At 48.1% G+C, this 25,633-nt stretch overlaps 1 protein-coding gene across 2 annotated transcripts in view; it reads right to left on the reverse strand.

Annotated features, from left to right (window-relative positions):
- The window catches only part of Supt5h (SPT5 homolog, DSIF elongation factor subunit), a 28,186-nt gene extending 6,393 nt beyond the window's left edge, over positions 1–21,793 (reverse strand). Inside the window, exons 1-18 of one of the 2 annotated variants that reach the window (XM_057755787.1) lie at positions 21,707–21,793; positions 21,382–21,465; positions 12,944–13,106; positions 12,108–12,173; positions 11,557–11,568; positions 11,075–11,144; positions 10,894–10,962; positions 10,734–10,799; positions 10,507–10,537; positions 9,916–9,984; positions 6,871–7,122; positions 4,958–5,047; positions 4,789–4,859; positions 3,578–3,683; positions 3,340–3,433; positions 3,113–3,249; positions 853–1,008; positions 605–751 (exon numbers count right to left, since the gene is read on the reverse strand). In XM_057755787.1, coding sequence (XP_057611770.1) covers positions 605–751; positions 853–1,008; positions 3,113–3,249; positions 3,340–3,433; positions 3,578–3,683; positions 4,789–4,859; positions 4,958–5,047; positions 6,871–7,122; positions 9,916–9,984; positions 10,507–10,537; positions 10,734–10,799; positions 10,894–10,962; positions 11,075–11,144; positions 11,557–11,568; positions 12,108–12,173; positions 12,944–13,106; positions 21,382–21,456 — 1,674 coding nt within the window. In that variant the 5' untranslated portion in view covers positions 21,457–21,465; positions 21,707–21,793. The remainder of the gene's footprint in view (positions 1–604; positions 752–852; positions 1,009–3,112; positions 3,250–3,339; positions 3,434–3,577; positions 3,684–4,788; positions 4,860–4,957; positions 5,048–6,870; positions 7,123–9,915; positions 9,985–10,506; positions 10,538–10,733; positions 10,800–10,893; positions 10,963–11,074; positions 11,145–11,556; positions 11,569–12,107; positions 12,174–12,943; positions 13,107–21,381; positions 21,466–21,706) is intronic. The other variant, XM_057755795.1, reaches the window with a different exon arrangement.
- Positions 21,794–25,633: the final 3,840 nt, after the last annotated feature.

Here is a 25,633-nt window from a genome sequence, read left to right on the forward strand (position 1 = left end):
TGCATGAAGTTCTGTTATGTTGGACTCCCAACACCATATAAACTGGGCACACTATAGTCTGGTACTCAGTGTGGAAGTAGGAGTTGAGGAGTTCAAGGGGAGGAGACTCTATCTTCCTGACTGAGCATCAGGGGCGTGAGGAGTCCACTGATTACCCACCCTGCTAAACACTTCACATACTTCTCTCTGAGAGGAACACAATCACAGTTCCTACCTTACAGTGGCCCTGAGAGGGCAAGTCATGAGGCCAGGGTCATACAGTACAGAAGCAACAGAGCTGACAGGTTCAGGGTCCTAGGTACTATGCTAATGCACATGGGGTGGGGATGGGGAAGGGCAGAGGTGTGGCAACTGTAGCATGCTGTCTTTGCAAAAGCATCAGATTCTGGGTCACATATTCAACTTCTCAGCTGATGAGGTAGATCTCCACCTAACTAGGTGTGAAGCTTAAGGCAGTCAGGAAAAATGACAAGCCACTTGCCAGCATTACACAGACAGGCTTCAGAGAGCCTTACCATAACCCAGCACAATTTGTGAGCTTGGTCACCACACCACCTCCTGGGATGTGGGGTGGGGCTCTTGGGATAGAATCATAAAGACACACCTGGAAGGTTTCTCGCTCAAGCCGCACGATGACACCCACGGTGCGGGGATCCAGCTGCACCAGCTCACCCCACTCATGCTGGCCCCCAACATCCACACCTGAGGCTGTCTCTGAGCAGAGCTGCAGGTCCCGGGGAAGTACCTTCAACTGTGGAAAGACAGCGGAAAGGGTGAGGCAGGCTCCAGGGAACTACCTACCAGGGTCTCCTCTTGTACCAATGATGCTGCCATGTTCTTCCAGGCACTTACCTCATGCATGGTGAGGTCTGAGAAGAGAATGACAAAGTTCTCCTCCACCCTCACAATGAGACCTGTATCACCCTCAAATCGGCCAGCAATCACTTTTACATGGTCCCCCATCTTGAAGTACTTTCGAAGTTCCTGGGCTGGGAACTCAAGCATGTCCTGGAAGATTTGGCCATGGGGACAATGAGTATGTAACAGAAACGAGTCACCTCAGTCTCAGCTGAGAGCTGGACATCCCACTTTAGCTTCCCCACCACCCAACCTGAGCCTATCTGAGATACTTGCATTGATCCTCCAGAGATAGCTGTCCCAGGCAGGACTTTGAGCTGGACAACCCTTTACCACAGAGAGAACCAGGCCATGAAACGCACGCATATGCCTGAACTCACAGGTAGCTTGTCTTCAATACATGGAACTCTCTTGGACCAGTATTTTGATGCCATTCCCTAGCCCAAGACTCTGCATATTGGCACCAATAGCTCCTCATACACACAGGCACACACCTCTGTGACTGACAGCAGGCACTGACCTAGGTTACTCCATAGTCAAACCCTAAACCCAATGTGACCCAGGCATGCTACTCCTCAGAAACAACCAACACAGACAATGTCATCAAGCCACAACAGACTCAAAGGCAGTCCTTCAACAACACATTAGGAAATAATCCCATAAAGAGGACTTAGTGTTACAAGCCAGTCAGCTACTAGAGAGGATGATGAGGCAGGAGGACCACAGGTTCAAGGCTGGCTTAAATAATTTAGCAAGTGCCTGACTCAAAAAGTAAAAAGAGAAAAGCCGGGCGGTGGTGGCGCATGCCTTTAATCCCAGCACTCGGGAGGCAGAAACAGGCAGATCTCTGTGAGTTCGAGACCAGCCTGGTCTACAAGAGCTAGTTCCAGGACAGGCTCCAAAGCCTCAGAGAAACCCTGTCTCGAAAAACCAAAAAAAAAAAAAAAAAAAGTAAAAAGAGGGAGCTAGAGAGATGGCTCAGAGGTTAAGAGCAGGGTGTTCTTTCAGAGCACCCAGTTCAAATCCCAGCAAACACATGGTGGTTCACAACCATCTGTAATGAGGTCTGGTGCCCTCTTCTGGCCAGCAGGCACACACACAGACAGAATATTGTATATATAATAAATAAATATTAAAAAATAAAGTAAAAAGAGGCAAATGCCTTTAATCCTATCACTTGGGATACAGAAGCAGGCAGATTTCTGTGAATTAAAAGACTGGCCTTGTCTATAGAGTGAGTTCTGGTCCAGCCAGAGCTAGAGAGCTACAGAATGAGACCCTGATTCAAAAAAAAAAGAGAAAAGAGGGCAAAGGGGATCAGCATCAGCAAGTCAAGTCAGCAAGATGATTCAGTGGTAAGGAAGCGTGAGCCAAGTCTGCCAGCATGAGTTCAATCCCAAGTAAAGACTGGTGAATGAGGGAAAAGACTCCATATGTGCTATGGTATATGCACACACAAAATAAGTAAAAGCACAAAGAAACAAAAACGGGCCAGGCAGTGGTGGTACACACCTTTAATCCCAGCACTCAGGAGACAGAGGCAGAAGGATCTTGTAATTTCTTTTTGTTTTTCTTTTTTTTTTTTGATTTTCGAGACAGGGTTTCTCCGTAGCTTTTGGTTCCTGTCCTGGAACTAGCTCTTGTAGACCAGGCTGGCCTCGAACTCACAGAGATCCACCTGCCTCTGCCTCCCGAGTGCTGGGATTAAAGGCGTGCGCCACCACCGCCCGGCCAGCCTGGTCCACAGTAAGTTCCAGAACAGCCAAGGCTATAGCGGGGAGGGGGGTTAACACACTCAAAGAATATGACTCAGTGATAGAAGCCACCAGTGAGGGGTTGGGGTAAGGCTACAAGGTAGGGCATTTATCTAGCATGAGAAAAGCCCTGTGTTCCCAGTACCACACATAGGCACCAAAGAGGAAAGTGGGGGGCATCCCTTGGATGCATTCTTTCTCTCCTCTAAGCAGCTACACATCGGTACACATCACTATCAGGCTGTCCTTACTCATAAGCAGGACAGCCCAGGGCACAGCCTGTATCCACAAAGTCCCTTAGAGACAGGCAGAATCAGGCCTGAGAAAAAATGGAACACCTGCAGAATTCCCCAGTCACAGAAAATAGGCCTGAATAATATGCAAACCATTAGCACAAGGAGACAGAAAAAGATCCAGACATGTCCTCCATGAGGACAGAAACCACTGTCTGGACCTACACAACCTGCCATGACCAGACGCAGCCAGCCCTGTGGTGTTACCTTGAGGTCCTCATGCTTGGGCATTATGGTAATCTTATTGCCGTCCACACTGAGAACCTTGCCTTGCAAGTTGATGAGCTCACCCTCGCACACCTCCACATTGTCCCCAGGCTGGAAATTGTGCTCCCGCTCCTTCCCTGAGGGAACAGAACAGTGTAGGGCTGACTGGGCAGCCGTCTCCAGGGCCACCCTCCTCCTTGGCCAGGCGTGAGGCCAGAACCAGATACCTGTGCCTTCAGTCACCACCTCCAGGTCGATACCCTCAGGCTGATCTTCAAACTTTTCCAGTTCTGACAGGGTGGGCTTCACACCCTCTGTAATCTGATAGCCAGGGTGAAGGGAAGGGATGGACAGGGTCAGTGTTACCAACAGCAAGCGCCCCTGCCCAGGACAAACCACTGGAGAGCACGGCTCCAGGAGGAAAGGAGCCGCACCGCCCCATGAGCACTGCCCACTGAGCCCTACCACAGCAGACATGGCGAAGCTCTTGAACAGGAAGCCCTTCCGGCTGTAGCGGTTCCCCTCGAAGATGAGGAAGTCACCATCAGAGGCAACATCACCCCCTAAAGACCTGAGATTCAGAGGAGACAGAACTGGTAAGGAGGGGTGTAATCCTTTTCCTGGACGGAAAAGGGGTTCAGGACTCTGCAGGACACGACTCTGGTGGCTTAAATGACTTTTCACACCCAAAAGTCAGCTAAATGAAGGAACTCCTGCCTTAGTGATTGACAGAGCAGGGCAGAGCGGCTGGACAGTGAGTGCTGAGCATACAGCAGGTTCTCAGAAACACGGATGAAATAAGCTTTACTCTTGAAGGGCAGGGGCAAGGGTCACTGCATGTTCACAGCTGTGCAGATGCCCCTAAGCCCTGTGACATCAGACGCTGACATCAGAAGCAGGGCCTCACTCTCTACCAGAGGGAAGATGGACTCAAGATGGCTGAGAGCAAGGCAGGTGGACAGGAGCCAATGCTAGGCCCTAACTCCAGACCAGACTTGTCAGGGACCCTCACCCTGTATACAGGGGTCAAGCACTTGCCTTAGGACTCCAATATGGAAAGATGGTGGCCACTATAGAGGAATGTTTGAGGGTCTGTTTCCTCTGCCATCTTTGCCACAAAGGGAGTCTGGGCAAAAGGAGTAGTGTGCTCTGATGGGCACCGAGGGCCCCTCTGCCCTCTGCTGAGCATGGCCTAGTTGATGGAGTATGTGGACAATACGCCCAATGCCCTAAGTTCCATCCTAGCACCAAACCAAAAATCTGCCTGACTGCCTCAAACATAGCGGGTTACAGAGCAGGACTAGAAAAACTCCTGTCCCCTCTCTCTTTTTCCTGTCACCAGGAACCCCAGTCAGTCCCAAACACATACGCACAGCAATGGAGGCTGGGGTAGTTCATTACTATTAGTAACATGCAACAGACTAGGATATGGCTCAGAGGCAGAGTGCTTACTTAGCACACATGGGACCTGCCACTCAATCCTCAGGACCAAAAAAGAAAAGGTAAGCAATCTGCGGCAGAGGAAATTGAGGTCCAAGATAGAAAGCACCTGCCTGAGGCTAGGCTGCCCAGCTGTGTTCACACAGTGCACCCGAGGGGGACTGTCCCTGAAGAGACCACCAAAGCACACTGTGCCACACAACCAACAGCCAAGCCTGGTCCCTCGGCATGCTCACCTGATCTTCTCAGCATCAAAGAGCCTCTGTGGAGGCCGCTTGAACTTCTTCCTTTTGGCAAACCAGTCTTTCTGGGGAGAACAAAGGCCACACGAGGGAGAGGTGAGGGAGGGCTGGCCACTAGCAAGGATACAGTGTTTCCCCCAACAGGCACCACAGCTTGCAGTACCAAGCTCATGCGGGCTTTGATGCGGTCATAGTCGATGCGTGGGATCATCTTGAGGGAGATGGTGTTCTGGCTGGGCTCAACGTAGTCCACCTGGGAGAAAGCAGCAGGTCAGCAGGGCTCAGCTGGACAACAATGACCCCAGCAACCTAAAGGGAAGGCACTAAAGCAGCCAGAGAAGTACATGGAAGAGATCTGCTTGCTCACAACCCCCAAACTCTGTCCTGGAACTAGCTCTTATAGACCAGGCTGGTCTGGAACTCAGAGATCCGCCTGCCTCTGCCTCCCACGTGCTGGGATTAAAGGCGTGCGCCACCACCGCCCGGCTGTCCAAAACTTCTTAGCACTAGAAATGAACATACACCACCCACCTGCCTTCCCCACTTGGATAAATGAAAGGTCCTACAAACACAAGACCACAGCCTAATGGCTGTTTTCTCCAAAGTGCCCCTCTTTCCCAAAGTCTCCCTCTTGATTCTGCTCAGGCCACAATCAAAAGTAATTTTCTTATCTTTAAAGACAGGGTCTTAGCCGGGTGGTGGTGGCGCACGCCTTTACTCCCAGCACTTGGGAGGCAGAGGCAGGCAGATCTCTGTGAGTTCGAGGCCAGCCTGGTCTATAAGAGCTAGCTAGCTCCAGGACAGCTAGGGCTGTTACACAGAGAAACCCTGTATTGAATAAAGACAGGGTCTCACATAGCCAAGAATGGCTTTAAACTTGCTGAATAGCTGAGGATGACCCTGGGCTTTTGACTCTCCTCTTCTACACCACCTGAATCCTGGGATTATAGATGAACCGCCATGCCTGGTTTTATATAGAACTGAAAACTGAAGTCAGAGCCTCCTACATTCTAGGCAAGCACTCCACCAACACCAACTGAGCTACAGTCCCAGTTCTTTCTTTTCCATTCTACCCACCACCCAAGTGCAAGGGATCAAACCCACAGCCTCACTCAAGTAAAGCAGGCAACTATAGTTTAGAAGCCCTGGCAGCCCTTCTCAATTCCTTCATTCTTACACACTCGCAATCCCCTCAGCTATTAACTTTAAGACCCCCAACCTCCCAGCTGGGAGAAGCAGTAGAGCATTTGCCTGGATGAATGTGGGGGATGCTGTGTGGCTGGCTCAGCTGGAGAACATGTGCCAAGAATGGGTAAGGCCCTAGGTTCATTTGCCATTGCCTAAGAACTTTTAAAAATTGGACTATATTCCATAGAACCCTCCCATCTCCCTCCATTGACAAAGTTACAGTCTTTAATCCCAGCACTCCAGAGGCAGAGGTAGCAGATCTCTGTGAGTCTGAGGTCAACCTGGACTATATAGTAAGTTTCAGGCCAGCCAAGGCTACACAGAGCAACCCTGTCTCAACAAAACAAAACAAACAAAAGAACCTACAATGGACTATAAGGTCTGTCACCTTCAAACTCAGTTCTGTATCTCTTACTCCCTTGATTTTATTTATCTTGCATGTGGGGGGTGGTGATCCCTCCACCATGTGTGCCTGTATCATGTTGGTCCTGGTCTCTTCAGAGGCCAGAGGGCATGAGATCCCCAGGGACTGGAATTACAGAAGGTTGTGAACCATGAAGTGCTGGGAATCAAACCCAGGCCCTCTAGAAGCACAACTGATATTCTTAACCACAGAGCCATCTCTCTAGGTTCAGGCATCTACCTCACATGCCTGCCTTCTCCCCCACACTCCACGCGGCTCATCATCACTCCCTTTCCTCGGTCTTTACTCAACTTGCCTTTAACTGTCCTAGCAACAGGCATCCACCTCCTGTGTGCCTTGAGCTAAACCCTCACCTTGTTTTCCTACTCTGAGGGAAGGCTGTTCTTGACTCTTGGAAAGGGAGGTGGAAGAAAAGAGGGCAGTATACAGAACCTGGCCCACTCAGCTGCTCCATCGCCTCCCACCTGAGCAATGTCGTCTTTGTAGATGCCTCGCTTGAGGCGGACCCAGGACTTTGGCTTCAGGTTGGCCACCTCCTTCACCACCTTGAGCACATCAGTCATCTCCTTGATAGGCACCATCTGCTGGTTCCAGTAGCCGAGCCGCAGGTTGCCCACACCCTCAATGGCCTGCTTCACATGGGTTTGCTTGTAGGCCTCCACGTAGATGTAGCCCTTCACGTGCTCTGGAGCAACCACTGACTTAATCTGCAGGGGCTGGAGACAAAGTGGGAAACACGGCTAGCAACAGTCAGGACACTCCGGCCCTCCAGGTGAGTCCACAGAAGCACACCACCACAGTGGCATGGACACTGGGATGGTCACAGCAACCACAACGGAAGCTTTAAAAATGACTCAAGTTTTGTTCCAAGTTGACCTCAAATTCTTGTTCCCTGCCTCCACCTCTTTAATACTAGCATGTCTGGCTAGGGATTGATTATGTTATTGTTTAACTACACTGCAAAGCACAGTGCGACCATGAAAAAATAGTGAGGGGCTAGTAGGAATGGGGAGTGGTGCTAGCTTTCTTTTCTTTCTTTTTCTTTTTGGTTTTTCGAGAGAGGGTTTCTCCTCTGCATAGCCTGGCTGTTCTGGAAATCACTCTGTAGACTCAGAGATCCTCCTGTCTCTGCCTCCTGAGTGCTGGGATTAAGGGTTTGGGCTACCACGGGATCAGTTTTCATGAGCTATTCAGGAATTACAGCACAGTAATAATAGTGAACATAAATATATAAACATGCCGGGTTTATGCACACCTACAACTCCAGCAGACTGAGGCAGGAGGATTACAATAATTCAAAGCCAGCCTGAACTAAAAAGGAAGCTGTAATGTTGACTTACTTTTGCTAGCCCATGTGTATATGTATGTGCATGTACATAAGTATAGTTATGGAGGTCAGAGGTCAACTGTAAGTCAGCCTACCTTACTTTTTATGATATGGTCTCTCAATTTGCTGCAGCTCACATGATTTAGCTAGGCTGACCAGCCAGAAAGCCCGAGATCCACACAGCCAGGACAGGGGTTACAAAGCACACACAATCATTCCCAGCTTTTGTTCATGGATACTAAGGCTGGAACTCAGGTCTTCATTCTTGTACACCAAGCATTTTACCAACTGAGTTATCTTCTTAACTCCTGATGGTTTTTTGAAATAGGGTTTCACAGCCCAGGCTGCTCTGGAATTGATAAGTAGCCAAGGATAATCCTGAATTTCTGTTCCTCCTGCTTCTACCTCCCAAATGTTGAGATTACAGATGTTCATCACTATGTCTAGTTTCATACAATGCTGAAGACCAAGTCAGAACTTCAGGCATTCTAGGCAAGTACGCTACCAAACAAGTCAATCTCCAATCCTTTTATTTTTTAAGACAGTTTCTCAAGTAGCCCAGGTTGGCCGTGAACTCCTAATCCTGCTTTTTTTGTTTGTTTGTTTCCTGGAGACAGGGTTTCACTGTAGTTTTAGAGCCTGTCCTGGAACTAGCTCTTGTAGACCAGGCTGGCCTGAACTCACGGAGATTCACCTGCCTCTGTCTCCCGAGTGCTGGGATTAAAGGCGTGCATTACCACCGCTTGGCCTAATCCTCCTGCTATAGTCTCCCAAGTGCTAATATTTTGGGGCTACCATAAATAAATAAAAATTTTGGTCAGGCAGTGGTAATGCATGCCTTTTAGTCACCCCCCCCCCAACTTGGTGACACAGAAACCCTGTCTCAAAAAAAAACAAAACCAAAAACAGTAAACAAATTAAATAAAACAAACGATATGATTATTTTTGTATACATGGGTATCTGTGTATTTGTCTGAAGAGGTCTGAGAAGTATCAGATCTCCCGGAGTTACAAGCAGTTGTGTGATTGTGAGCTGCCTGATGTGGAGACTAGGAATCAAATTCTAGTCCTCTGCAAGAACAGTGTAAATTCTTTTTTTTTTTTTTTTTTTTTTTTGGTTTTTCGAGACGGGGTTTCTCTGTGGTTTTGGAACTAGCTCTTGTAGACCAGGCTGGTCTCGAACTCACAGAGATCCGCCCGCCTCTGCCTCCCAAGTGCTGGGATTAAAGGTGTGCGCCACCACCGCCCGGCAACAATGTACATTCTTAACTAATGAGACATCTCCCTAGCCCTGACAAAAGGTTTTAATTTACACACTTACACATAAGAGAGCACTAGAGAGATGGTTCACTCATTAAGAGCATTTGCTTCACAAGCCGGAGGGCCTGAATTTGGATCCCCAGCAACATGTAAAAAGTCGAGGGGGAGAAGTGGGCTGGAGAGATGGCTCAGCAGTTAAGAGCATTGAATGCTCTTGCAGAGGACCTGGGTTCAGTTCTCAGTGACTCACAACCTCCTACACATCTAGCTCTGACCTGTGTGAGCACTGTACCCACATGGTGCATACATAGACAAGCAGATGCACACACATGCATATAAATTTAAAAAATAAATAACATTTAGAACAAAAGTCAGGGGGTAGGGAGATATGGAATGAGACAGGAAGAACTCTGGGGTTTGCCAACCAGCCAACCTACCCAAAAAATAAACAAATAAATTAATAAAAAAGGAACTCCAAGTTTAGGGAGACCCTATCTCAAGAGAACAAGGCAGTGACCAACAGGAAGGTATGTGATATTCTCTCTGGTTTCGTCACAAATGCACAGGTGTGTGCACCCATGCAACAGGTGAACACACAGACATGACAATACTGCACACGCATATATACACACCTCAAAACAAAACAAGAGCTGGAGAATGGCTCAGTCATTAAAAGCTAAAGTTCACAACCAAAAGGGCAAGAGTTCAGTTACCATCACCCACAGCTGACTTTCCAGCTAAAAACAAACACCACCAACAAAAACAAAGTCCCAGGTAAGCAAAGCGGTCTTATTCTCTTGTTCTAGCTCATCTGCTCGCTCGCTCACTGCTCTGCTTACCCTAGGGTACTTAGTGTCTATAAACGTCTTCCACCTGGCTTAGCCCTGCTCCTACACAGCAATCTGCCCACTACCTTACTTACTGTGTCTGTGAACTGGTAAGCGATGAATTTGCGCATCAAGGAAATTGCTGTGGCTCGTTCCTCCCCAATCTGGAAAGAGAGGTGGATTTGGAGACCTGAAGAGGAAGAGAGCAGGACACAAGAAAACTGGCAGAAAACAAAAGGGGCAGGGGCAGGTAGAGGGCAGGAAGGTGAAGCAGGAGAGAGATGGGCTGCGAGGAAAAGACACTAAGGGGGATGAGAGTAGAAGAGGGAAGAAGGGGGCTGGAGAGATGGCTCAGAGGTTAGGAGCACTGCCTGCTCTTCCAGAGGTCCTGAGTTCAATTCCCAGCAACCACATGGTGGCTCACAACCATCTATATATAATGAGGTCTGGTGCCCTCTTCTGGTATGGTGGCATACATGCAGACAGAACACTGTATACACAATAAATAAATAAATCTTGAAGAAGAAGAATAGGGAAGAAGGGGGCAAAAAGTGGGGTGGAGAGAGACAGACAGGAAAAGGGGCATAGAGAAGCAGCTACAGAGGGATCAAGAGACTCGCTTCCCAAGAAGATCCAGAGAAGATAAATGGTCCTCCCTTACAGCAGCCCAAGGCCAGAACACACACCTTACACTTGACAGTCCACAGGTTGGGGTCCCTACACAGCACAGGATAATGAAGACAGGTTACCAAGTCTCCTCAGTAAGACACGATCCACACCATATTCCCCTCCAGCCCAGGGCCCCACTCTCATCGACCGCACACAGGGGTCTTCCTTCCCCTACCCTTGTGTATGTCTGGATCCCATATGGGATTCCCACCACTGGCCTTCTACCCTTCTCCCACTCTCTTACTTGACTCCCGGGAGCAGCTGCTGCTGGGTGATGTCGTCTGAGAGCTCATCAGACCCTCCATACACCCTAGAGGGAGAACAGTGTTGGGAAGGAATGCTGTCACCCCACCAGACTGCATCAGCTTTCCACCCAGGGCTGCCTACGCCCACCAGGCACTTACGTCTCTCCCACAGATGATTTTGCATATTTCTTCATATAATACTCGCCCAGTTCTTCTTCTCTCTGGTCCCTGAGGTATGAGGGGGAAAGCAGACATGAAAGAAAGTGGAAGACGGGAGGGCAGGCTGCCCCACATCTGTCCTAGGAAGCTGGGTCCCACCCAGGTCTCCTCACTTGCTCACCTCCAGAGATTCTGCAGACGACGAGCCCCAGAGCGGTCTTCATCCAGGACAACATTATCAATGTTGGAGGCTGGAAACAGAGGTGCGGGGAAAGTCAGGCAGGAAATGGGCTTGGAGAGTCCAGAGGCCAGACCTGGCCCTGGGGCAAGGAGACATCTGGCTGAGGATACCCCCACTACGGTCCCCCATCCTCTGTCCTACTCAACTCCCACTTCTCATCACATGTGCTCAGGGGTGGTCCAGTTGCTGGGGAGCATCCGTCAGTTCTCCCCCTCACAGTCACCATCTAAGCACGGCCTGGGCTCCCCGACCTCATACTCCCGCCTGTACTAACTACATCTTGGCTTATGGACACAGACATGTATAAGCTTCCTAGGGTCAGACACCCAAGACTGCCTATCCCTGCACCCATGTGAGTCACAGCCCCAGGGCCACATAGGATATGGGAGAAGAGCCACAAACCACACTTGCCCAGTTCTTACCTTCAATCTCTTCTACTTGGAGGAAGAGGAGAAGGTGGTGGTGGTAGTGGTGGTGGTGGTGGTGGTGTGCAGGGTAGACAAAGTATGAGCCAAATTATAGCAGCAAAATCAACCAATGGGGTGGGGCGGAGGGAGGGACACAGGAAGGTCGAAAACCAAAAGTAAAGGCCAGGCACCAGGTGGGTGGGGAGAAGCCGAAATGTATGAGGTGCACAGAACGGAAAATAACAGGGAAGGGGCACTGGCCCAGCAAGTGGGGGGTATTGTGGGACAGAGTCCACCCACCCTACACCCCACAAAAGGGATACCCAGAACATTCTCCCCACACCACCACCCACCCAACAGTCCCGTCGTCCCCCTCCCCCCACTCATGGGCCTAAAAGGAAAAAGGTTTGGGGAGCCGTCTCTCTGGCAAGGACAGAAAGAAGCAAGGTGAAGAGAGTGAGGATTGGGGTGGTTGCAGGGCATGGGGTATGGGGAAGGGCTTAAAAGATACCCTCCCAGGTACAACCCGTACCCAACGTGGTCTTGCAGGCAGGTCCCGCACACACCTTTCTCCAGGATGTCTTCCGCTCCATCTTCCCACTGGTCCTCATCCTCATACTCATCATCTACATCTGAAATGGAAAAGCCAGACGGTCAGCTGGGGTAGAAGGTAACCTTAGGCCAGGCGGTGGTGGCACACCTTTAATCCCAGCACTCGGGAGACAGAGGCAGGAGGAGTTCTGTGAGCAGAACAGCTCCAAGATTGAAACATTCACTCTGGGAGACAAGCCTCAGAAATCCATAGACCTGAACAGAGGCTCAGAAAAGAACATACAAGAGGTCATATCACAAACCAGTACAGCGTGGAGGTACGACATGGATCCACCTAACTCTAAAGGCCATTTCCTCCACTCTACACCAACCACACATATTCCTTCTAAAAAATTACAACCAGAGCTGGCATGGAATGCTGTAACCCCAGCATTCTGTATCCGGCCCCATAGTATAGGCCAGTCACCCCAACTACATGAGAGGCTAAGCAGAAAATTGCAAGTTCAAAACCAACTTAGGCTACACTATCAGTTCAAGGCCAGCCTGAGCAATTTAACAAGATTCTGTCTCAGACTAACAAGTAAAAAAGAGGGCTGAGAGTGTGGCTCAGTGGATACAGCGCTTACCTAGAATCTACCAGAGAGGGTCTGGAGTGTGGCTCAGTGGATACAGCGCTTACCTAGAATCTACCAGTGAGGGTCTAGGGGGTGGCTCAGCAAAGGGTAATGATGTGGAAGAGTCAATCCCCACTCCATCACGTGCACGTACACAAACATAAACTAGAGCCAGACTATCTCATGTCTTGTGTACTCTTCAAGCTTGCTCCATGCTTCCAGGCCCTATGACATACCAGCCTCATCCAAAATGAAGCCCCCATGGCGTGGTTTCTTCGGGGGCCGGTCATCATCTTCCTCCTCCTCTTCCTCATCATATTCCTCTTCTTCCTCCTCCTCCTCTTCCTCAGGCTCCTCCTCCTTTTCACTGCCTGCTGCACTCCGTCGTTCATCCTCTGCCTGTAGTGGTCAAGCAGAGTTGGAGCACCAGATCCAGAAACCCTTATGTCAATGTCACAGACAGATGTCCAAACTGCCCCCACAGTCCCAATCTGACCAGGCCTCTGGTTACTGTCCTAACTCAAGTGACAGGTCAGCCATGTTCCAGCCATCCAACCAACTCCTGGGAGCCAATACCTTTACTGGATCCCTTGTCCCGAGGGCCATTAAGTGGCAGTTCCTTGTGACTTGGTCCTTAGCCCTCATCTCCATGCTCCTGCCTCCTGGATCTGTTTCAGGTGCTTAATATTCAGCAATGGCTATCTCCAGTGCTTCTCTTGCACTTCCTCTACCACGAATCTAAAGGTCAATGTGCTACTTCTGGTAATGCAGACTAGTCTAAGCTAGTCTTGAACTTGTGGCATCCTCCGGTGCACTATAGGTATAAGCCACACCTGGCTTCCACTCACTTCTTAAAAGCAGCTTTAGATGGACCTAGTGCTCTGTCTAGGGCCATGATTCTCCTTCCTCCCACACCTCTCTCACTGGGCCACTTACCTTGCATTACCTCAGCTCTCATATCTGCTGCTGATGCCCCCAATGCCTCTACTTCTCCACTTTTTCCCAGAAATAGAGCCCACTACCCACAAGCAGCAGTCTCTGGGTTGCCTCCCTAATATTCTCTGGATATGCCAGGCCAACAGTAGACACGTCCCATTGTGACCACAGTGCTGTCCCCAGAGCTATGCTGGCTCCAGCTCCCTGAAGGCACCAGATTCTGACCCTTTCTGCCTGTGAATGTCACTGCTCCAATCCCTCCCCATCCCAAGTCTAGGCCACCATGCTGCCCTTCAACACTGGATCCTTGCCTTGGCTTTCTCTGGAGCGTCGTCACTCCCCACCCCCAGGTTTCTAATGCCTGTTCTATAAACAGATGTTTCTTTGGGCCACCAGCTCACAAATAAGCACACAGAGACTTATTACGAAAGCTCAGTCTTAGCTTAGGGTTGTCCACTAGCTCTTCTAACTTAATTAACCCATGTATAGTGATCTCTTTCCCATTCTGTACGTCTGACTCATTCCACATCTCTCTTGCACCTAGATTCATCTCCTCTTCCTTTCTCGCCTTGGAAGTCCCACCTATACCTCCTGCCTAGCTATTGGCCACTCAGCTTTTTATCACACCAATCAGCACATACATCACAGTGTACAGATATCTCACAGCACTGTTCCTGTACCAGTCACAAACAGATCCACACAAACTCTACTGCCCGAGCATCACTCTTTAACTCACCACATCAAGGTTTCCTCCATCTCCACATTGCTACAACTTAGTTATCCAGGATTTTTTGTATATTTGTTTTGTTTTTTTTTTTTTTTTTGGTTTTTCGAGACAGGGTTTCTCTGTGGCTTTGGAGCCTGTCCTGGAACTAGCTCTGTAGACCAGGCTGGTCTTGAACTCACAGAGATCCACCTGCCTCTGCCTCCCGAGTGCTGGGATTAAAGGCGTGCGCCACCACTGCCCGGCTGTATATTTGTTTTTATCTTAATCTGCTTATAATTGTGTGTGTGTGTGTGTATGTGTATGTGTGTATGCATGTACTCCTCATGCTTGTGTGAGTAACTGCCAGATATTTGCAGATGCCTTCAGAAGGTGTAAGATCCACGGAAGCCAGAGTTACTGGTAGCTAAACCCAGGTCCTCTGGATGAGCAAATGCTCTTAACCACTGAGCCATCTCTCCAGCCTAGTTTTCTTTAAATTTACTTAATTATTTCTAAATACCTTAAAGAGACAATAAGTTGGGCTGAAGAGATGGCTCAGAAGTTAAGAGCACTGGCTCCTCTTCCAGAGGTGCTGAGTTCAATTCCCAGCACCCACATGGTGGCTCACAACCATCTGAAATGAGATCTGTTACTCTCTTCTGTCATGTAGGTATACATGCAGGCAGAACACTGCATACATAATAAATAAATCTTAAAAGAGACAAGTAAATTAAAAACAAATATGTATATAGGCATACATATAAACATTTATATACACACACACACACACACACATGCTGGGCATGGTGGTGCATGTATTTAATCCTTGTTCTTAGGAAGCAGAAGTAAGTTGATCTCTGTGAGTTCAAGGCCAGTCTGGTCTACACACTAAATTCCAGGCCAGTCAGGGGAGTGAGACTCTACAAGATACTGCTGCAGTCTACTGAGTCTTCCCCTGCAATACCCAGGCTCCACAATCTTAAAGAGAAATTCGATGGTCAAAACACTGAGGCACCAGGCTGGAGAGATGGCTCAGGGGTTAAGAGCACTGGCTGCTCTTCCAAAGGTCCTGAGTTCAATTCCCAGCACATGGTGGCTCACAACCATCTGTAATGAGATCTGGTGCCCTCTTCTGGCATGCAGGTATATATGGTATATATACAGAGCACCTGTATATAAAATAGAAAGAAAAAAAGAAGTAACACAAGCCCTACAGCACCAGGGCTGCCTTATCCTCATTCTACCTGAAAGTGCCCCTGAACCACCTTAAGTGCTGGAAAACCAGCAACTAACCCTGAACTTGAATCTAGGCCACGGTGGGGCACCCTTGACTGCTGAGTGTTCAGTCCTAAAGACATCTACATCAACCCCACAAGGCTCAGGGTGTACAAGGAGAGAGGAGGCAGAATGTAAGAGCCAGAGGATGGCTACTCCAGAGGAGTATCAGGAAAGGTTGTCTCTTAGTTATGATGTGGCCACTGCCTTCGTGAACTCAGAGCACAAGTTCAAGTCAGCTAACAATTTCATCACCAATGGGGGAAGGACTCATGAGGTTAGATGATGAGCACTGGCAATTAACAGGGACTGGGAGAGCAGGAGTCATTTTCCTTGAGGGTGGCACTGTTAGAAGGTTGTGTGTGTAATGAAGGCAGCACTAATTGAATTTAGTGGATTTAAAAAAAATAACAAAGTTGGGGGCACATTGGAGGGGCAGAAGAGGAGAAAGGGGTTGGAAGTAGACATAATCAAGATCCATTACAACCAGGCAGTGGTGGCCCACGCCTTTAATCCCAGCAGAGACAGAAGATCAATTATTAATGGTCAAGAATGGTCGAGCATGCCTTAAGAGTCCAACATTGGGGAGGCAGAGGTGGAGTGTTGAGTTTCAGGCCAATCAGGGCTACAAAATGCAACCCTGTCTCAAGAAAGGAGGCTAAAAAGATACAATGTATATACGTGTGACCCTGCCAAAGAATAAAGAAACATTGTGTATTAAATAGAAAAGTAGCTAATAGGATGCTGGAGAAACAGCTCAGAGTTTAAGGGCGCTGGTTGCTCTTCCATAGGTCCTGAGTTCAATTTCCAGCAACCACATGGAGGCTCACAACCATCTGTAATGAGATCTGGCTCCCTCTTCCGGCCTGTAGGCATACATAAGATAAAACACTATATACATAATAAATAAATAAAATCTTTTTAAAAAAGATTTGCCAAGACCCCAAAGCTACACAGAGAAACCCTGTCCTGAAAAAATAAATAAATAAAAATAAATTGTCAAGAATTAATAAAATAGCCGGGCGGTGGTGGCACACACCTTTAATCCCAGCACTTGGGAGGCAGAGGCAGGCGGATCTCTGTGAGTTCGAGACCAGCCTGGTCTACAAGAGCTAGTTCCAGGACAGGCTCCAAAACCACAGAGAAACCCTGTCTCGAAAAACCAAAAAAAAAAAAGAATTAATAAAATACTTTATTTTTAAACCCTATTCTAGTCAGGCATGGTAGGCAATGAATGGTTTTGCCCAGAACTCAGGAGGCAGAGGCAGGCAGATCTCTGTGAGTTCCAAGAAGAAATCCTGTCCTTTTTTTTTTTTTTTTTGGTTTTTTTAAGACAAGGTTTCTCAGTAGCTTTGGTGCCTTATTCTGGAACTAGCTCTTGTAGACCAGGCTGGCCTTGAACAAACAGAGATCCACCTGCCTCTGCCTCCCGAGTGTTGGGATTAAAGGTTGTGCCACCACTGCTAGGTGAAACCCTGTCTTGAAAGAAAAAAAAGGGGGGGGGGGCTGGAGAGATGGCTCAGAGGTTAAGAGCATTGCCTGCTCTTCCAAAGGTCCTGAGTTCAATTCCCAGCAACCACATGGTGGCTCACAACCATCTGTAATGGGGTCTGGTGCCCTCTTCTGGCCTGCAGGCATACACACGGACAGAATATTGTATACATAATAAATAAATAAATGAATAAATGAATGAATGAATGAATAAATAAATAAATAGAAAAAGAAAAAGAAAGAAAAAAGGAAAAAAAAAAGACTAAGAGGGATGTGTTCCATCTAGTCTACAAAGTGAGTTCCAGGACAGCCAGAGCTACACAAAGAAACCCTGTCTTGACAAACAAACAAAACAAAACAGAAGACTAACCAGGTCCTCCTGGAAAGTATGGAGGTGGAAGCAGAAGGATCCGGAGTTGAAGGAGTCTCTCTGACTGAAAAGCAAATTTAAGTCAGCCTGGGCTACATGATACCCTGCTTCGAAAACTGAGAAAAGGGTTAGAGTAGGCTCAGCGACTAGGAGGAATTGCTCCTCTTACAGAGGACCGGGGTTCAATTCCCAGCACCCACATGTTGGTTTGTGCTATTCATAACTCTAGTTCTAGGTGATCCAATGCCTTCTTCTGATTTCTGCTGACACACTTGTGGTGCACAAATATACAGGCAGGCAAACTACTCATACACAAAAAATAAAAATAAAGGCTGGGCGGTGGTGGCGCACGCCTTTAATTCCAGCACTCGGGAGGCAGAGGCAGGCGGATCTCTGTGAGTTCGAGACCAGCCTGGTCTACAGAGCTAGTTCCAGGACAGGCTCCAAAACCACAGAGAAACCCTGTCTCGAAAAACCAAAAAAAAAAAAAATAAAATAAAAAAAAATAAAAAAAATAAAAATAAATAAATCTTAAAAAAATAAAAATCACTGACCCAGGTGTGGCGGTGCCCACCTTTAGTCTCAGCACTCAGGAGGCAGAGGGATCTCGGAGAGTTCAATGCCAATTAGCCAGGCCTACATAGCCAGTTCCAAGGCAGCCAGAGATACAGATGAGGCCCTGTCTTGTTGTTGTTTTTTTGTTTTTTGGTTTTTCGAGACAGGGTTTCTCTGTGGTTTTGGAGCCTGTCCTGGAACTAGCTCTTGTAGACCAGGCTGGTCTTGAACTCACAGAGATCCGCCTGCCTCTGCCTCCCGAGTGCTGGGATTAAAGGCGTGCACCACCACTGCCCAGCTGGCCCTGTCTTAAAATAAAAACACTGAGAGGAAAACAATGGATTTCCTTAATATTGATACTGACTAGACCACAATATCTCACAATGCAGTTTTTACAAGTGTTTTGTATGTGGGCTCTTGTATGGTGCAACCTTCACGAGTCAGTTCTGTTTCACCACGAGGGTCCTAGGACTCCAACACAGGTCCTTGACCTTGGCAGTAAGAACTACCTCACCAGTCCAACATCTCACATTTTATTCGTTTTGTTGTTGTTGTTGTTTGCTTTGTTTTGTTTTTCAAGACAAAGTTTGTTTCTCTATGGAATAACTCTGGCTATTCTTGGAACTTGCTCTGTAGACCAGGCTGCCCTTGAACTCACAGTGATCCATCTGCCTCTACCTCCCAAGTGCCAGGACTAAAGGTGTGTGCCATCACTGCCCGGCTTACATCTCACATTTTATTTTTTTATTATTATTATTTTTTTGTTTGTTTGTTTTTCGAGACAGGTTTTCTCTGTAGCTTTTGGTGCCTGTCCTGGAACTAGCTCTTGTAGACCAGGCTGGCCTCGAACTCCCAGAGATCCACCTGCCTCTGCCTCCCGAGTGCACCACCACCACCCGGCACATCTCACATTTTAAAAAGCTAAGTTTTGCCAGGTGATTGTGGCGCATGTCTTTAATTCTGGCACTTGGGAGGCAGAGGCAGTGGATCTCTGTGAGGTCGAGGCCAGCCTGATCTACAAAGCGAGTTCCAGGACAGATAGGACTGTTACACAGAGAACTCAGTCTCAAAAGAAAAAAAAAAAGCCAAGCTTTACAGGTAGGTCTGTTTCAAGCCATCTTTCACTGTGTCATCTTCTGGAGCCTTCCTTCCTGAGGCAAGGGCTCCTGCATATGGCTGTGTTCCCTGGGGGCTGGACCAATCTTTGATTTGTGTTCTGTTTTGTTTTCAGGAACAATCTGAAATTGTAAGCATAGACTGGAATGGCTTATTCTTAAGAGGTCTTGGACCATACAGTGAAACACTCAGACACCAAAGAATGCAGGAGCCTGGTGGGTAGCACTGCACAGCTACAGTTCTGAGTCTACCACACTCTTACACTGCAATCTGCACCCCTGCAGTGACTGTATGTACTGTGTGTCTATAAAACCATCTCTGCTACGGACTTAGCTCAGGAAGGGAGGCCATGAGCCACCACCCAAACTAGCCTTGCTGAATGAATGAAGGGGATTAGAATGGGAAGTCCATTGATTTCCTTCACAGCAAGCAGCATGTTTGCCCGACAACCTACCTATCTACAGAACATAGGACAACATCTGGCCCAGGCTCCAGCAGCTAGGAGCTCCTCACACCTCCTGCTTGGTGTCAACAGCCAGCCAGCAGATGACTCATGAGTCTGACAGATGCCCAGTGACAAAACCTCTGCAAAGAAGGAGCCAGGGACCCTGGTCTCATTACCACCAGTGACCTAAAGCCATGAGTCACTACAAAGGCTAGTCCCGTCCCCCACCACCACCTGCCCTACATCACCACGGATGAATGCCTGCCTAGGAGAAGAGGACCGCCTCCAAAGGCACACAGACTAGCAATTAAATCCCTAGAACAAGCAGACCATGTAAGGAAGAGGGTACATCAATGGAAACCCATAGTCCTAAACCCTCCAGGACACAGATCCATAACATCTTTGCTTTTCCAAACTCTGCCATAAAGTAAAGGCAACCAATGCATCCCAGTACTCAAGAGAACCCAAGTATGCACAGAGCAGGCCGGAGAGAAACACTGCTGAGGAGCAGAGCAGCTGCGGTGCATGCTGAGGCCAGGGGTCATCCCCTCTCCTGGAACAGAAGGCGATGGCCACTTATGAGCAGAGATGCTGTAAGACCGTCCCAAGCTCCATGCTGTCCAATCCCTTCTGTTTCCCACTAACGCAGGGGACAAAGACATAGCTTCAGGTTACTGTGTGGCGGCTGAAGCCTGGTGATGGTGATGACACCGGAGCCTTAGCTCCTTCCTCACAGGGCTTTTTTTTTTCGGTTTTTCAAGACAGGGTTTCTCTGTGGCTTTGGAGCCTGTCCTGGAACTAGCTCTGTAGACCAGGCTGGTCTCGAACTCACAGAGATCCGCCTGCCTCTACCTCCCGAGTGCTGGGATTAAAGGCGTGCGCCACCATCACCCGGCCTCACAGGGCTTTTATATTGTGTACGGTGAAATCTTTGAAAGCACTGACGACTCATTTAAGAAATTAATTTAGGGCCTAGCCCAAAAACTGTTTCTCACAGAGAGGGAGAGAGCTAAATTTAAGGGAAGTGCACACTGCAGTGGTAGAGCTCATAGTGTGTACAAAGCCCCACATTCTATCCCCAGCACCACTATGACATGAATTCATTCACACATTTCGTAAGTATCTTACACAGAAATTTAATACAGTATTTTTAGTGCGCCAGGGTTTTGACTTTGGCCTGTCACATTAAGTCAAGTGTGGAAATTTCCATTTGTGGCACATAGGGGCTCAACAAGTTTCAGATTTTGTATCTTCTATTCATTGGCTACATTCATTCCCATTAGCAAATACGTGTTCGCTCATCAGTTGTTTATACTTTAAAATCTGTTAACTGGAGCCCAAGGACCAAGAATTATGCCTGGCACACAGTAGGCAATACAAATACACTTCTGGGAGAACTGGGCACACCTAAAAACAAAAACATAAAAAATACTAATAGTCAAAACTGTAACTCGACGACAGAATGTCTACCTAACATGACTAAAGCCCTAGACTCAATCCTAGCACCGCAAATAATAAGCAAAATGAAACAAATCGGGCACATGATGCTAAAAAGCCAATGAAGTCTGAACACATCACCTACTGTGTCAGTGACCCTGGCGCACCCCCACCTTCTAGATAGAGCCTGTCCCTCTGCTCCGCTCTGAGTTGCCTGCTCGCCCATCTCTCCCGACGATCTGAAAACCCCCAGGCGTTCCGAGTCCTGGGCTCCCGCGGGGGCCTCTCTGCCCTGTCCCCATCCCCGTACGCAACGTCTCCCCCTGGAATCCAAATCACTGACCTCGGCCTCCTCCGCCTCGCTGCTGCGCTCGCTGTCCTCCTCCTCGGAGAAGTTGCTGTCTTCGCTGTCCGACATCTTCAGCAACTGCAGAGGAAAAACAGCGGCCTCAGCGCATTCCAGAAGCAGGAGCTTCACCCCGAGCCTCAGTTTCCCTGTAAGTTCCACTGGAGAAGAAAATGCCCCGGCGCACTTCCTGCAGCCCGGTTCTGGCGATCGCGACCCCGAGCTCTGCCCACGCCAGCTAACACATGCGCCTCTGGCTCCCGCAGGGTCGCCAGCCGGCCCCGGCAGCCTTAAAGGCCTACACCTCGTCAAACCCGCTTACCGATCACTTTACACCTGAAGCTTCCGCGCCAGCTGCGGCTCACACAACGCCTAGCTGGGCTGACGTGCTCTCGCGCGAGAGCTGGCGCGTTAGCCTCGCCTAACGCGAGATTCCTCGGGACCTGCGCCGAGGAAGGCCTTGGGGGCCGCCATCTTGGAAGTGGCTAAAGTGGCTTAAACGGATTTTGAGAGCCGCCATCTTAAGAAGGTAAAAAAAGACCGGGCGGTGGTGGCGTACTCTTTTGTCCGTCCGTGAATTCAAGGCCGGCCTGGTCTGCTAGAGGTCGTTCCAGGACGGCCAGAGCTACGCAGCGAAATCCTGTCTCGAAAAACCAAAATGGAAAAAAAAATTACCACTTTAGTACAGCATTTTTTTTTTCCTTTTTTTTCTTTTTGGTTTTTCGAGACAGGGTTTCTCTGTAGCTTTGGGGCCTGTCCTGAAACTAGCTCTTGTAGACCAGGCGGGCCTCCCTCGAACTCATGGAGTTCGAGTGCTGGGATTAAAGGTGTGCGCCACCACCGCCCAGCAGTGCGGCATGTTTTATTAAAGACTTTTTTTTTTTTTTTTTTTTTTTTTTTTTAAAGACAGGGCCTCGGGCTGGAGAGATAACACAGTGGTTAAGAGCACTGGCTGACCTTCCAGCGGTCCTGAGTTCAATTCCCAGCAATCACATGGTGGCTCCCAATCATCTATAATGAGATCTGGTGCCCTCTCCTGGCCTGCAGGCATACAAACAGGCACAGATATACAAAATTAAAAAAAAAAAAAATTTAAAAAAGAAAAAGAGAGGAGACAGGGCCTCACTGTGTAGCCTGGATGATCTCGAACTCACAGATATCAGCTCACTTCTGCTTTTGCCTCCCCGAGGCTGGAATTAAACGTGTGCGCCACTTTGCCCCGTTATTAAAAACACTTTAATATAGACACAAGATGGAAGGTTGAGCCAAAGTGTGCGGAGTGGAGTGCACAAAACAAGCAAGTCCACGCAGTTCTAGGACAGCCGGGGTTAGAGTGAGACCTTGTTGTAACCAAAAGCAAAAGCCCTGAAACTGGTGACGTGACTCAACTGTCAGAACCCTGGCGGCCCTAGACAGGGCCTGGCTTCCATTCCCTGCACTCACAGCTCACAGCCATCTGTAATTCCAGTCTCACGGAATCTAACACCCTCTTCTGGCCTCTGGAGGCACTGCATTCATGTAGTGAACAGGAATTCATGCAGACTGAATGAATATTCGAACAACATAAAATATGAAGAAAGAAAAAAAGAGAAATAAATAAGAATGGCAAATTTGGTCCATCTCTATGGCCCATCAGATTAAAGGATCTTGCTGCCAAGCCTGAGAATTCGAGTTTGATCTAGTTGTCTAAAAGTTGTCTTCTGACCTCTACGTCCATGTTATGGCATGCACGTACTCTTCCCCCCACACACACATATATACACACACAATAAACAAAGTCCCATGCTCAGCTAGAAGTAGTGGTACCCACCTATAATCCTAGCACGTGGCACTGAGGGAGGAGAATCTGAAGTTCCAGGTGACCTGGATGAAAAGGAGACCCTTTCTTCAGACAACTAAATGGGGGAGGGGAGACAAAAATCACGCCAAACTACCGAGAAACACATGTTAATTTCCAGCACCTGCGGAAGAGCCGGGGAGCTGTATCTGGCAGAGCCTTTGATCCCATTCAGACAAAACTCCCCAGCAAGCAAAACCAAGCTATTCACAGGGAAAGCAGATTAGTGGGTGTGTGCGGCTGAGCCTGGAGGCAGACTGGGAGGGGAGCACGGGAGGTGTAAATGGGGCAGTGTCTGCCTGAACCCAGAATATGCACTTTACCTGGGGCCTTCCACTGCGTGTAAATCAGGCCTTCATAAAGTTTAGTTTTGGTTTTCTTTCCTTTTTAAAAAATTCATGACTTGCAGGATGGTGGTGGCGCACCCCTTTAATCCCAGCACTTGGGAGGCAGAGGCAGGTGGATCTCAGTGAGTTTGAGGACAGCCTGGTCTACAAGAGCTAGTTCCAGGACAGGCTACAGAGAAGCCCTGTCTCAAAAAACCAAAAAAAAAAAAAAAGAAAAAAGAATGTAGAAATAAAAAAAATTTATAAAGTTATAAGTCTAGGAGAATGAGAACAGTCAGCAGCTTGAGGATTAACTATTAGCAGTGGGTTACTCCACTTTACAACCCGTAGCTCTGTTCACAAGGCCAAAGCATCTCTCTGCAAACTGAGAGCTAGCCTACAGATATGAGCTGAGTCAACTTTTAGGAATAGATATATGACCTCTGGGTTACGCATTATCCCTGCTCTGTGAAACGGGCAGCATCAAAGGGGGAGCACAGGGCTCAGTGAACACCACCTGGAAGTACCAAGACAACAGTAAGTGCAAACACTAGCTTAACTAAGACTCTGTTAATGGAGATTGTAAAGTAAAGCAATCTGTATCTGAGTTTTACCTTGAGATTGTAAAAATTCCTTTGTTCAGACCTATGCTTGGTGCCCCTACTATAAAAAGGTGGGTTCAGAAACTGGCCTCTGCCACAGCCTTACACAAACCATCTCTGGCAGTGGTCTCAGCTAGCTGATAAGCTTTTTGTGCCCCATGGAGATGTTTTTTTAATTTTTTTCCTGGATTCTGGTTTCTGGAATAAAGTTTGTTTCTGGCTTATTATACTTTGGTGGTCTGTTCCCATCTTTGTGCCACCCCCCTGGACCCAACAGAGAGCATGAGACAGCTCGGAGTCCGAGCATCAGTGAAACCATGCTTAGGCTTTTTAGGCCAGTATCTGGAGGAAAAAAGAAGTGGAGGAAGAGGGAGGTAGTGTTTGAGGTACAGCTTAGGAAAGTAGGTGAGGGCTGGAGAGATGGCTCATGAGTTAAAAGCGTTGGCTGCTCTTACAGAGGACTCTGGTGTGATTCCCAGCACCCACCTAGCACCTCACGACTGTTTGTATTGCTGTTTCTAGGGGATTCATCCCCTTCATCTTACACCTGCAGGTACTGCACTCATGTGACACACACAGAGACATCCATGCAGGCAAGACATGTATACATATAAAATACAGGAAATACAAAACAAAAACCAGGCAGGCTTACAGGGCTGCATGAGGGATTTCTGTAGGCAGCTGCCTTGAAATGTATTTACTTTTTTGTTTTGTTTTGTTTTTGTTTTGTAGTTTGTTTTTGTTTTTGTTTTTTTTTTTTTTTTTGGTTTTTCGAGACAGGGTTTCTCTGTGGTGTTGTAGCCTGTCCTGGAACTAGCTCTTGTAGACCAGGCTGGTCTCGAACTCACAGAGATCCGCCTGCCTCTGCCTCCCAAGTGCTGGGATTAAAGGCATGAGCCACCACCGCCCGGCGTTTTGTAGTTTTTTTAAACTGGATTTCTCTGTAGCTTTGGATCCTGGAACTAGCTCTTGTAGAGCAGGCTGGCCCATCACAGAGATTTGCCTGCCTCTGCCTCCCGAGTGCTGGGATTAAAGGTGTGCGCCACCACCACCTGGAGTATTTACTTTTTAACCAGAGTAGTAACTGAACCTAGAATCTTTTTCTTTTTCTTTCTTTTTTCCTTTCTTTTCTTTATTTTCTTTTTTCTTTTTGTTTGGTTTTGTTTTTTGTTTTTTGAGATAGGGTTTCTCTGTGAAACAGTTCTGACTGTCCTGGAACTCACTCTGTAGACTAGGCTGGTCTCAAACTCAGAGCTCCACCTATCTTTGCTTCTGCAAATGCTAGGATTAAAGGCATGCACCACCACTGCCAGGCTACCACGCCTAGGACTGAAGCATGATTAATAAAAACTCAGAAAGAGAAATTGGGGTTCAACTTGAAGGGCAGAAAAACAAAACAAAGCCAGGTGGTGGTGGTGTAAGACTTTAAGACAATTCTGAAGCCATTTTGACAATTCTGAATCCTCTCAGCCTCTGTGCCAAAG

This window comes from Chionomys nivalis, chromosome 2 (genome assembly GCF_950005125.1).
Source record: "Chionomys nivalis chromosome 2, mChiNiv1.1, whole genome shotgun sequence".
Taxonomy (NCBI): domain Eukaryota; kingdom Metazoa; phylum Chordata; class Mammalia; order Rodentia; family Cricetidae; genus Chionomys; species Chionomys nivalis.